At 34.1% G+C, this 13,562-nt stretch overlaps 1 protein-coding gene and 1 long non-coding RNA gene across 3 annotated transcripts in view; both read right to left on the reverse strand.

The window, feature by feature from the left end:
* Nucleotides 1-2,042: 2,042 nt before the first annotated feature.
* The window catches only part of LOC132603120 (defensin-like protein), a 41,540-nt gene continuing 30,020 nt past the window's right edge, over nt 2,043-13,562 (reverse strand). Inside the window, exons 1-2 of one of the 2 annotated variants that reach the window (XM_060316020.1) lie at nt 3,029-3,187; nt 2,043-2,343 (exon numbers count right to left, since the gene is read on the reverse strand). In XM_060316020.1, coding sequence (XP_060172003.1) covers nt 2,171-2,343; nt 3,029-3,092 — 237 coding nt within the window. In that variant the 5' untranslated portion in view covers nt 3,093-3,187 and the 3' untranslated portion in view covers nt 2,043-2,170. Of the gene's footprint in view, nt 2,344-3,028; nt 3,188-13,562 lie in introns of those variants that run through there. The other variant, XM_060316022.1, reaches the window with a different exon arrangement.
* On the reverse strand, nt 12,217-13,362 carry LOC132602129 (uncharacterized). Its single transcript, XR_009567610.1, has 2 exons — nt 13,187-13,362; nt 12,217-12,538 (listed from the first exon to the last, which is right to left on the reverse strand). It is a non-coding gene; the product is annotated as an uncharacterized LOC132602129 (long non-coding RNA).

The raw sequence follows: 13,562 nt of genomic DNA on the forward strand, positions 1-13,562 counted from the left end.
CACATACTATCTCACTCACCTTATGAAAGGGAAGGGTAATATTGATTATTGAGCTATGGACAATAATATGACTCGTACTTGTTTATTGCATATTGATGATATAGTTGAGACTGATATCATGCATGACATGCTTCCATATTACTTTTATGTTGTCCTAATGGTGAGGAGAGTGATTGAGAGACTCCGAGGTCTTTGCCGGAGATTGAGAGTGACAGAGAGACTCCGAGGTTTTTGCCGGAGATTGAGAGTGACAGAGAAACTCCGAGGTCTTTGCCGGAGATTGAGAGTAATTGATAGCCTCCGAGGTTGCTGCCGGAGAGCACGAGTGGTACATGGACTTCGCGGGTCCCCCATGGGTCATGACTATGAGGCATTGCCATAGCATGTGTGTACGAGAGTGAAGCGTGAGAGGTGACTACTGCATTGCATAACATTTACATAGCACGACATTGCATTGCATAGCACTCCATTTGAATTGCCATTCATGTCATTGCATGGTACATTCTCTGATTCATTCTTGACTTGTGAATTATTGAGTTGTTGTTGTGAGTATTTATTTTAGATGCTTGATGGACTCGAGGTTTGTAGATTTCTTCCTAGGCTTATAACCTGAGTTATTGAAATCCCTTGTGACTATCGTTATTGCAAGACTTTCATATGTGCTACAGTTGTGACTGTGTTTGATTGCTTATCTGCTTACCTGTTAGTTGCTTCTTGTTTATATGCGTGAACTAACCATTGTCGGCCTACGATACCTACGAGCCTTGTGTTGTGCTCATACTACTCTTGCTACACTCCTTGTGGAGTGTAGAGTTATTTTCAGGTGATGTTCGGAGTCTCACGACCGTTTCGAGGCATTCGTCAAAGGCGTTTGGGTGAGCTATTTGAGATCTTGCAACCCAGAGTCTCTCCTTAGATTTTTGTTGTTCTCTATCCTTAAACAGAAGTCGTATCCAATTTGAGTCTGTTATCTACTTCAAATTGTAAACTTCTTAGAAGCTCTTGTATGAGTCTAGACCAGGTTTTGGGAATTTCTTATAATAAAAGTATTTATTTTCGCATGTTGTATCAAATTAAGGTAGTTACCTGAAGGGTTCGCCCACCAGGGAGGGTTAGTGTGGGTGCCCGCATAATCCATGATTTGGGTCGTGACATATATATACGTTCCTAGAAGTTTATATGAATTTTATCTTCTTTTCGTGTTTGATTGGTTTAAATAATAACAATTTCTCAATTATTTTTATTATTCAGTATATTAGAAATAAATTTTAAAATTATTATAAACTCTAGGATCTTTCGAGAATTAACAAGTGTTTGTCTTGACTACAGGTGTTAAAAATGTTGGACACAGTCAACATTTGGCGAGGGGATAGAATGCATGCACAATTAATAATTCCTGTATCCGTTTTGCTCGTCTTTACTAAAAGTAATACTTGTCACCTTTTTTAAAAATAAGCAAGAATTATGTTTTCTGCAAATCCACTCTTCTTCTAATAAATCGAGGAGAGATTATAGTGATGAACGTAAAGTAGTAGTGAAGAGTTCTTAGTAGAGATCACTCTTCCTTACATGAAAAGAGGATGGTTAGAATATTTTTCATCAAAAAATATCATCGTATATACAAAATATTATATTAATTATATAAATATTTTTGTCTCAATTAATGTTATATTTTTTTTCGCTTTTCGAATAATTAAATTAGCTTTATCTAATATTTTAAATGTATTTTCATCATATTTCATGAAAAGCATTTTTTCCGTATAGCTTGAGATAACTAATTTAATTTTAAAATATTATTAACCTAACTCAGTTTAGCTTCAAAAAATATGTAATTATCGAATAAAAAATATCACATAATTAGGACGAAAAATAAAAAATTACTATCTACTCACATATTTTGAAACACCCTTAACAAAAAAATATTATTTCACCAACTAAATCTACATTAATCAAATTGGTGAATTACAAAGTACCAAATGATCACTAAAAAGAAATCGGAACCGCATGAAGTAGAACAACAGATGAAGCATGCCATAACTATATTAAGCACCAAATATATATAGACTATCTAGTCTTTTTATTAATAAAAACAACATTATTTATCATAAGATACTTATAACAAGGACACTATTACAGATACAGTGACAATATCATTTCTCCTTTATTATTTTTAACAATTTCTGGTGCAGAAACAACGTTGGCGGAAGCCACGGCAGTTGCCACCTGTGAAGCCTTCAGTCTGGCAAACAGAACCGCAATTGGTATCGCTAAGACATTTCCCTTTGAAACGGTGGCTCTTTGACTCACAAAGCCTTGCCTCTACACTCCTCATTGGTCCCATTTCTGTAAAATAAAATAATTTAATATCAGTAATAACATTAAATCTCCATTTAAATTTATATAACAAAAATAGTACATGCAGGGTATTTTATAAGTGGGATTTGGAAAGAGTAGAGTTTATGAAGACCTTACTCGTTAGAGAGACAGTTTTTGAAATACTATCGGGGTCTGGAAATTTATACACCGTTAAAATATAAAATTATATTATCACGTCATTTTTATCAATTATAACAGATAATTTATCTTATTTTCTAGATTAATTTAAGATATATAATATAACATCAGTGACAAAAAATTATAACATCAGATTAGGTTTACCTGTTGTATCTGATATCTGATATCTTATAGTACTAATGCATACGACATTTTAAGGAGGCTTTGGGATGAATTGATATTGTAACGCATATAACTTAATACTCTTTTAAAATTGCAGATACCTTTTGAATGATGACCTGATAGTATATAAAATACTTTTTACCGTAATTATATTTGCAGTTATTCTTTTGGGTAATCTAATGTTACAAAATTTCTTTTATATTACAACGTATAAAAATTTAAACTCAATCGGCCATTATATTTAGTGCATCTTCATCTTGCAACAAAAATTAATGAGAAGATGTTTCAAACAATATAAATGATGTGTTTGAAAATCTATATGTGCTCTATTATATAAAGGATGGAGACAAACCATTGGCCAAAAGCAGCATTGTTACAAGGAAGAAAGTTGCAAAGAAACGCAGGGCGCTTCCCATCTTGAGAGAGAGAGAGAGAGAAAAAAAAAACTAGAGAGAGAATGCAATTGAGAAGTTGAGTGCTGGTTGAGACAAGCAATAGCAAGGGGGTTTTTATAGAAGGAAATGTTTACCCGCACTCTATATTTATATTAAGTTAATGAATAAGTACATTGTATGTATTTGTACATAAAATTTTACTCTCTCCGTTGCAATTTATGTAAAACTTATTTGATTGGGCACAAAATTAAAAAAAAAAAAGATTTTTAAATTTGTGGTGTTAAATGAGTCACTATTTTATTTGGCTATATATCACTGTATAAAAGTAAATTATTTTCAAATATTAAAAGGAGTCATTCTTTTTAGCACGGATAGGGGTGTTCATGGGTGGGCTTGGGTCGGTTTTGGGATAAAACTAAAACCAAACGAATCTACTCGGTTTTTAAATTTATTAAAATCAAACCATACCAAATATAATGCATATCCATCGATTTGGTTGTAGTTGGTTTGGTTCGGTTTGGGACGGTTTTTCGGTTTATAAGAAAACTAACGATATTTCTCTCTTTCATGTTATTTTCCCTACAATTAGGAGAGAATTTTCTATCCTTTTCCAACTTATATTTCGCTATTTCCCTTTTATTGCGGTGGCTATAGTTTTCTTGGAATATGGAGAAAATGTCTTAGAATTTTTAAGTTTAATTAAGTGAATAAAGTTTATAAGAAATACAAAAAAAAAATTTAGGTAAATCTCATAATTGTTTCTTTGAATTAATAAGTTTGAATTCATGGATTTGTTTTTAAAGATGGGCTTAGGTATAAAGTTCATTAGTCTATTAGAGATAAATAAAATCTTACTTAAAAAGTATACAAATTATTTAAAAGTATTTATAAAATTTAATATTATATATATATATATATATATAATTATATAATTATAATTATAATTATAACTATTATGTATAAAATTTATCAGTTCGGTTTGGTTTTTTCTTCGGTTTGCTTTTAGTAAAACCAAAACCAAACCATATATTATCGGTTTTTAAAAATTTAAAACCAAGCCAAACCCAATTCAAGTAAATATCAGTTTATTTAATCGGTTTAGTTCGGTTTTTAACCAAACTGTGAACACCTCTAGGCACGGATTAATAAAGAAATAGGTTCACATAAAATAAAACACAGCGAGTAGTACTTAATTAATCATGATTAACTCACATACATTTTCACCTGATTAATTTACTTAATTAAAATAAAAATAAATGGTTTAATCTAAACATCAGGTGTGATCTACCTTTTTTTTGGTTTTCGATCCGTTGACCGTATTCGCATTGGAGTCCGACTATAACTAGGTTCGCGCTGTGTAGGGCTTATTTGGGAAAAGCGCTTCCTACCAAGAATTTTTCATACTCAGAGCTTGAATCCGGAACCTCTAATTAAGGGAGGAACAACCTTAGTAACTGCACCACATCCCGGTGATGGTATATAATTCTTACGTTATATTCAGGGGCAGATCTACTAAGTAGAGGGAGTGTCACGCCACCCGCACACCTCGATCGAAATGTTGTGTATATATATGTTTATATATATATATATATATATATATAGGAAATCGTATAAATACACAAATTGGCACCCGAATAAATAAATGATTGCCTAGTGCCACTGGCAAAGGCCCTAATTTTCTCTCCTTTTTTTCTTCTTTACCTTTCTATTTTACTTCTTCTTTTGTTTCTTCGTTTCTTTCTTTTTTTTTTTTTTATATTTGCTGACTCTTTTTTTTTTTTTTGAGCAACTATGACTTTTTAAATTTAATTAATTCTTGCTTCTGTTTTTATAGTTAATAGTTTTTACTAAGTTTTTGTTTTGAGTATTTAAATAAGCATCTACAATTATTCTAGCTCTAATGTGAGTCAGACGATGGCTTCAATTTATATGACACTCTTTCTTTTTTAGTCAGTACCAAAAAGTATGATATTTTTCTATATTTGACAACAATTTAACTCTAAAATTCTCATATTACTCTTAATGAAATGATTTCTAGCCACATAAAAAGTTCTTTGGCTTGTTTTAGACAACAAGATTCAAAAGTCTTTCGTTCTATCTTAAACTTCGTGTCCAGTCGAACACCCTCGTATAAATTGTGACGGAGGGAGTAACTTATTTCGTTTAGTCGACTTGTCTATATAAATCGAAAATACCAATAACCCGAGCTGAAGCTAAAAAGAAAAAAAAATCAAGTCAAAGCACTGGTGTGGTAATCGGTTTGTCTATATATACTGAAAACATGAATAACCCGAATCAAAGCTCAAAATAAATTAATTCGAAGTGTAAAATAGTGTGGCACCCGGAACCTCAAAATCTTGGATCCGCCTCTGGATATATTGGCATATTTTAATCACATAATGTTTTTAATTATAAACGAAAATGTTTAAAATATACTTTTTTAAAATAAAATATGTTGACCAGATTTTTTTAGTTAGCTAAATAAATGTAAGTAATCATGCTCAGCAGAAGTCTTCAAGTAACTTGTGATTTAACTCCACTCTATGATGATCAATTATATCGTTATAGTATCTTTTAGCCGGTATACATTTAATTCTTTTGACTAGTCAGTACAAATTTAATTAGAGGATTATTATGGTTATTAATTTCTTAAAACTTGTTGTTATTAATTCTTAATACACTATTCATTAATTATCCGTTTGTCTAATACCTATATTAACATGTTTTTTTTGGAGAGCTAAACATATTTTTTCAAAACATGCTTCTATCTCTTCTGCTAGATTGTTTCTCTTCTGACTAATATTTTTGCTCCTAATTATGAAAGAGCTTAATAAATCTTGGAGAATATAAGTATATCTTATTCTATATTGTATGAGCGCAATATTCTTAAGGACAATAACTTGATATGTCTCTAGTTAATTTCTGTTCTCCATAATTTTTCTACCATAAATAAATTCAATGGAATGTTGTAACTACCTGGACCTTAATTCCAAGTTTTAACGCTAAATTTCAGAATTTGAGACTATGAACAAGTTAATATAACCATTCGAAACTTGTTTGAGGAATTTGGGTTAGGACCCTTCGGGCTCGGTGGTTTTGGACAAAAAATCACATTTCAACTATTGTAGTTGCAGAGGGCTGATTGCATTTACGACTAAAAATGGTCGCTTTTGCAACAGATCAAGATGGGGTGAAGGTCTGTTTTGGCAATGGGTGTGTTGCAATTGCAGAACCGCTTTTGCGACCCAAGTGTGCAATTACTATGGATCCCTATAGTGCATATATAAAAAAGGATAATTCGAGATTTTGGCATTTTAACTACATATTTGGATGAGCTAAGTCACGGGTTGAGGAGAGTTTTGACTTGGGTTCAACATATATCACCAAGGGAACGATTTCACACCAATGAAGAAATAATTTTTATTTACACCTATCTTAGTAATTGTTCATGAATTTATGCTAGATATAACCCCTAAATTATGAATTTGAAGTAGAAATTTGGGGACTTTTGCCCTAGAATTAAGATGGGGAAATTAGGGATTTTTATCATCGATTTGTTATCAAATTTGAAAATTAAGTAATAGATTTGGACTCATAGGATTATGGGTATTGCAGAAACGTAACCAATTTTGAATCTTGATCCAGAATTTGAATTTGACTTTTTGTTAGATATTAACTTTAGCTTAGTCTCAAATTGCAATATGAGTATCTTTGAACTTGTTTAATCACATAGATTGAGCTCGTATGATCAACTCAGGGTAAAGAAAAATGGTTCAAGAAGGCTAGAGTCACTTTGAACTAAGGTAAGGCTTTGACCTCAATGAGAAAAAAAAAATTGAAAACTGACTTGATTTGGTTATACTATGTATGTGGGTGTAACATATGTGCGAGGTGACAAACGCATATGCAGATAACAGGGGTATATTGGGATATAATGTTATATCATGCCTATTTTTCTGTCTTGTGACTTGTTTGCATGACTAGTTGAGCACTTTTTCACGCTAGATCATGCTAGAGTAACATTATAAGCTATGCGCATATATGTAGTTACTTAAATGTTGTCATGCACTGTTCATATGCATATAGCTTGCATATTAGATTTACATAGATTTGAAAGAACTTGAAAAAATTGATGAAATTTTCTGTGTCCTATTCATTTGGCATTGCCCCTATTTTATACAAAGTTGTACATCCAAATAAAATAAAGAAACAAATGGAAAAATGTATGTACTATGTACACTTGTCCTATTTCTATTTATCCAACCTATCAAAATGTGTAACCAACTAATATTCCATTTATGCTCATCATTTGTGTAAAGCTGTCCAGAAACTGTCCAAAATAAACAGCTATAGCATTAATCCAACGTTTGATATTTCATCCATCAATATTGAGTTGGAGGGTCAAGATGCTTCCACGTATCTGTGTTGATTGTTGTCATTTTCAGTCAAAGTAGATTTGTCTGAACTAAACACTTTTACTTTGCCTCTTTCTTGGTCATCTGCTTCTTTATTTTTATTGCCTCTTTCTTCTCTTTCTTCCTTGCTTTAATCGACATAGCCATGGTAGATGTTGATGCAGAATCAACATCCTTTTCTTCAATATCCCCCCTCAAGTTGGAGGGGAGAGAAAGAACCCCCAACTTGGATAAAATATTCCGATGAGAAATCCCAGTTAGGGGTTTTGTAAAGAGATCTGCGATCTGTTTGTCCGATGGAACAAATGACAAAGAAATTAAACCAGAAAGGTATTGTTGCCTTACAAAGTGGCAGTCAAGCTCCACATGCTTCTTCCTTTCATGAAAGACGGGGTTGCGTACGATATGAATCGCGGCTTGACTGTCGAAGTAAACTGGTACCGATAAAAATAGCGAAATGGAGAGTTCTGTGAGCAGTCGCACAAGCCAAGTAAGTTTTGCGGTGACCTTGCGCATGGAGCGATATTCCGCCTCGGCGGAGGAAAGCGAAATCGAAGCTTGCTTCTTCGATTTCCAAGAGATAGGAGATCCGCCAAGGGTGATATAAAAACCAGTTACGGATCACCGAGAATCTGGGCAAGACGCCCAATCGGCATCACAAAAAGCGAGTAGAGATAGAGAGGGGTTAGAAGAGAGCAAGATACCTTGCCCGGGGTCAAGTTGAAGATACCGAAGAACTCGAAGGGCAGCAGAAAAATGAGAAATGCAAGGCCTTTGCAAAAATTGGCTAAGTTTGAGCACTGGAAAAGCTAGATCTGGACGTGTATGAGTGAGGTAATTTAATTTTCCAATGAGATGTCGATAAATCATAGGATCGTCCATGGGTAAATCACTATCTGCTTGTAATTTGATGCTAGGATCAAGAGGAGACGACACCTTTGGGAGATGGGTGCAGTCAAATTCGGTCAGCAAGTCTAAGGTGAATTTCCTTTGACTCATGATAAAACCTTTGTTTTCTCTAATAATTTCCATACCTAGGAAGTAGCATGCCACCAAGATTTTTGATTTTGAATTCTGAATGAAGAAAACTTGTAATAGTAGCAATTTCTTGAATGTCATCACCTGTGAGTAGAATGTCGTCGACATAGACTGCTAATATTGAGATTTGAGCACCATTCTTCTTAAAAAATAAAGAGTAGTCGTTTAAAGAGGCAGAATATCCTTTGTAACTCAAAGCCCCAGCAAGTCGAGCATACCATTGCCGGGAAGCTTGCTTTAAACCATATAATGACCTTCTTAGAAGGCAAACATGGTTAGGTGTGGGTGGAATGAGACCTGATGAAAACTTCATAAAGACCTCTTCTTCTAAGTTCCCATGTAAAAAGGCATTATTCACATCCAATTGTGAAACATGCCATCCTTTTTTAATAGCAACTGCCAACAAACATCGGATTGTGGAAAATGTTTCGTTGTAATCAACACCATGTTTTTGAATGTCCCCCCTGACCATTAATCGTGCTTTAAGCCTTTCAACAGAACCATCTGAATTTTGCTTCACTTTGTAAACCCATTTGCATGGTAATGCCTTCTTTCCTGATGGCAAATCAACTACATCCCAAGTGTGGTTTAGTTGAAGAGCTTCAATTTCCTTGTCCATGGCTGCTTTCCATCCAGGATGAGCAGCAGCTTCCAAATTTTTAGGCTCAGATAATGAAGATAAGGAGTTTAGAAACTGTTGGTTAGAGACAGTTAAGGTGGAGAGTGAGTGACTAGGAAGAAGAGGAGGAGAAGAAAAACAAGAAGTGGTAAGATTAGTGAAAAACACATTGTTGCAAACAAAATCATCCAAATAGCTAGGCCTATGTACAATTCTTCCCGATTTTGTGGTAGAACTGGGATTGGGATGGTTAGTTGGGTGTAAAATAGATGAATTGGGAATATCATGAAGACTCAAACTTGGTGAATTAGGTGTAGGAAATGGTGAGGGTGAACTAGGAGGTGAGGGTGAATTAGGTGTAGGTAAAGGAGATGATTTGGATGGTGGAAGATTTGAGGAAACAGTGTTGTGTGGAGTGTTGAAAGAATCTTCTAAATGTGGAGAAGATGAAGAAAACAGATTAGTGGTGGAAGAATGAGAAGTGGAAGAAGCAAAGGGAAATCTATCCTCATGAAAATGAACATCCCTAGAAACAAAAACTCTCTTAGTTTTTAAGTCCAAAACCTTGTACCCCTTTTGATTTTGAGGATAGCCCAAAAATACACACTCTATTGCTCTAGGTTCAAACTTTCCTCTTCCTTGAGATAGTGTGGAAGCATAACACAAGCAACCAAAAATTCTTAGAGATTGATAAGAAGGCTTTCTGTTAAACAGCATTTCATGTGGGGTTTTTCCTTTCAAAACTCTTGAAGGCAGCAAGTTGTAAGTATACACTCTCCCCCAGTGGATATAGGGACTTTTGATTGAAAAAATAATGCCCTAGCAATTTCCAAAAGATGTCTATGCTTCCTTTCCACAACCCCATTCTGTTGTGGGGTAGCAACACAACTTCTTTGGTGTAGGATACCCTGTTCAGTTAGATATGCTGCCTCTTGTGAACCTGATCCCAACTCTAGTGCATTGTCTGATCTAATGCATTTCACTTTCCTGTTGAACTGCCTTTCTATCATGGCAAGATAACTTTTCAAAACTGGAAAAGCATTGCACTTAGTGCTAAGTAAGAATGTCCAAGTGCACCTACTAAAGTCATCTACAATAGTGAGGAAATACTTATATCCATTATAAGTAGCTTGTTTGTAAGGTCCCCAAGTATCAATGTGAATGAGATCAAATAATCCTTTAGTTTTGATTGTACTAATAGGAAAAGGTGTCCTAGTTTGTCTAGCTTTAGGACATACATCACATACGCAATCAGTGAAAGAGGAAGACTTAATAAAACTCAAATATTTCATTGATGATAGTGGCAAATGCCCAAATCTGATGTGCCAAAGGCTTACATCTGAAATAACATTAGCAAGAACAGGAAAGGAAACTGAATTGGAAACAAACTAAGAATCACTTCCTTTTGAAACTGAAACTACATTTTCTTTAGAGCAAATATTTGACTTAGAAATTGAAGGATGCAGTAAATACAATCCTTCTTTGACATCACCAAAAGCTTCTATTCTCCTCAGAAAAAGGTCCTGCAAAATACATGCACTAGGAGTGAATAAAAGGTTGCAATTGATTTGTTGACAGAAAGCAGATTATACTTAAAAGAAGCAACATGAAGAACATTTTTTAAAATGAGATTAGGCAAGATTGGAACACTTCCTTATTGATGGATGAAATATTTATGCTCTGATACCATGAAAGAACTTGAAAAAATTGATGAAATTTTCTGTGTCCTATTCATTTGGCATTGCCCCTATTTTATACAAAGTTGTACATCCAAATAAAATAAAGAAACAAATGGAAAAATGTATGTACTATGTACACTTGTCCTATTTCTATTTATCCAACCTATCAAAATGTGTAACCAACTAATATTCCATTTATGCTCATCATTTGTGTAAAGCTGTCCAGAAACTGTCCAAAATAAACAGCTATAGCATTAATCCAACGTTTGATATTTCATCCATCAATATTGAGTTGGAGGGTCAAGATGCTTCCACGTATCTGTGTTGATTGTTGTCATTTTCAGTCAAAGTAGATTTGTCTGAACTAAACACTTTTACTTTGCCTCTTTCTTGGTCATCTGCTTCTTTATTTTTATTGCCTCTTTCTTCTCTTTCTTCCTTGCTTTAATCGACATAGCCATGGTAGATGTTGATGCAGAATCAACATCCTTTTCTTCAATAAGATTTGGTTGAGCCAAGTGAGTTGTCCGTGCGAATTATGACGCGTGAGTTGTCTGTCTGATGTGTGGATATGGATCCGTCCCTCTAGAGCCGTTGTACTTTCCTGGGAAACCAGATAATATGCACACAAATGTGCTGGGAGCACCAGGTACGAAAAGGTAAGAGTCTTTATCACGTGTATTTGATTCTGACTCATGTTACATGCATATCATATTATATGCTAAATTCGTGCATACAAATTATGTTGTATCTGTGCATCTTATGTCGTGCCGATCATGCCTTATCAGTCAAGATCATATGATAATTGTACATGTTCATTAAGTAAGTATTTCGAGCAAATCCTCACCACTTTAGGGACGCCAAGTGATACTCATTGGGTACACATGATTTATTGTACTCATGCTGCACATTTTGTGCGGGTATTGAGGGTACTAGTGGAGTGTGTGAACAACCTTAGAAGTTGATTTGAAGACTGTCGTGGTGAATTGTTGCTTCATAACGTCTTGGAGTTTCCTTCTCGTTTTATTACTTTGCTACTCTTTTTATTTTTGAATGGTAATTTATTTGAGACCATTTGTATTTACTCTTTTAGCCGCTTATCATTCGTATCGTCATTTTTCTGGGAGTCGGGGGTGGCCGGGGGAAGGGGGGATGTTGTGGGTTATGATATCTCTGCATCGTTGACTCTACAACTTCTCTTTTGGTTTAATATCTACTTTTAAGGTTCTTTATTGTCCTTTCATAATTAAAATGCACTTTTCATATTAATGGATTCACCAAACGGATTGAGTTATGTTCCATCACAATTTAGATAAATTGGATCGTGACAAATTAAAATATGAATCTAAATTTATCAAATGAAAACAGAAGTGCATGAAATAGAACAATAGATGAACCAGGCAAGGACTAATTTAAGCACCAATATTTATGATGCTAGCTAGTCTTTTTATTAAACAACACTATTTCTCATGGATACTTTAAAAAGAAACAATTACAGAGACAATTAAAAGATCATTTCTCCTCTCTTTATTTTTTAACAGTCTCTGGTGCAGATACAGGTGGGGCGAAGGCCAAGGCAGTGTCCGCCGGTGGAGAATTTGTAATCGATCTTGCAGACGGAGGCGCATTTGGCATCGCTAAGACATGGCCCCTTGAAATAGCGGCTCTGAAACTGGCAGGTCTTTGCCGCCTCTGCACTGCTCATTGGTCCCATTTCTATCAATTGTAGTCAAAACATCAAAAATCAAGAATTATATATACTGCCATTAATAAAAATTAAATAATTTATTTTATTTTTCAGATGAATTCGAGTTATATGTATTGTAAGTGTAAGAAACTTTTATACCATCAGCCAATTTTACCTGTTGTATCAGATAGGCTATCTTATACAAATCCAACAATTTAAGGAGGGATATTCTTTGAATGATATGATAGTGGAAAACATTTCTTACACTGACAGAATATATAAATTATGCTTTTTTGAGCCAAGAGTTTATCGAAAAATGTCTCTCTATCTTCTAAGATAAGGATAAGATCCGCGTACACACTACTATTTCCAGACCCTACTTGTGAGATTACAATGGGGATGTTATTGTTGTTGACGGTATATATAAATTAAAAACTCTTTGAATTATAAATCTCACATTTTAGGGAATCTTTGGATGACTTGATAATATAGTTATTTTTTAGATATCTAACGTTGTAAAAACTATTTTACTGTTATCAGCACACAATAGTTTAAATCAATCGGCTATTATATTTTCAGCATCTTTTTCTTGCAACGAAATTAAAGAGAAAATAATTTTAACAATAATGGGGCTATTAGAAAGGAGTAATAAAATTTTATGAAGGAAGAAAACAAACCAATGACCAAAAGCAGCATTGCTACAAGGAAGAGAGTTGCAAACAAACGCATGGAGTGTCCCATCTACACACCAAGAGAGAACTAGAGAGATGAACGTGATTTGAGAAGTTGAATGCTGGTTGAGACTAGGAGTGGAAGGGGGCTTTTATAGATGCTTATTATTTACTTCTTTGGTCCCAAATTAAAGACAAAAATATGTAAATTATGAATGTTAATCCGATATAGTTAGCTCAATAAAAGAAGTAATCATGCCCCACAAAGGTCCTTACGTGTCTTATTGTGATTGAACTCTACTCTATGATAGTCAATCATGCCATTAAAGTATTTAACTCTATTCTGAGATGGTCAACTAAGACATAAATGTATTTAACTCGA

The sequence above is a fragment of the Lycium barbarum genome, chromosome 7, assembly GCF_019175385.1.
Source record: "Lycium barbarum isolate Lr01 chromosome 7, ASM1917538v2, whole genome shotgun sequence".
Lineage (NCBI taxonomy): Eukaryota > Viridiplantae > Streptophyta > Magnoliopsida > Solanales > Solanaceae > Lycium > Lycium barbarum.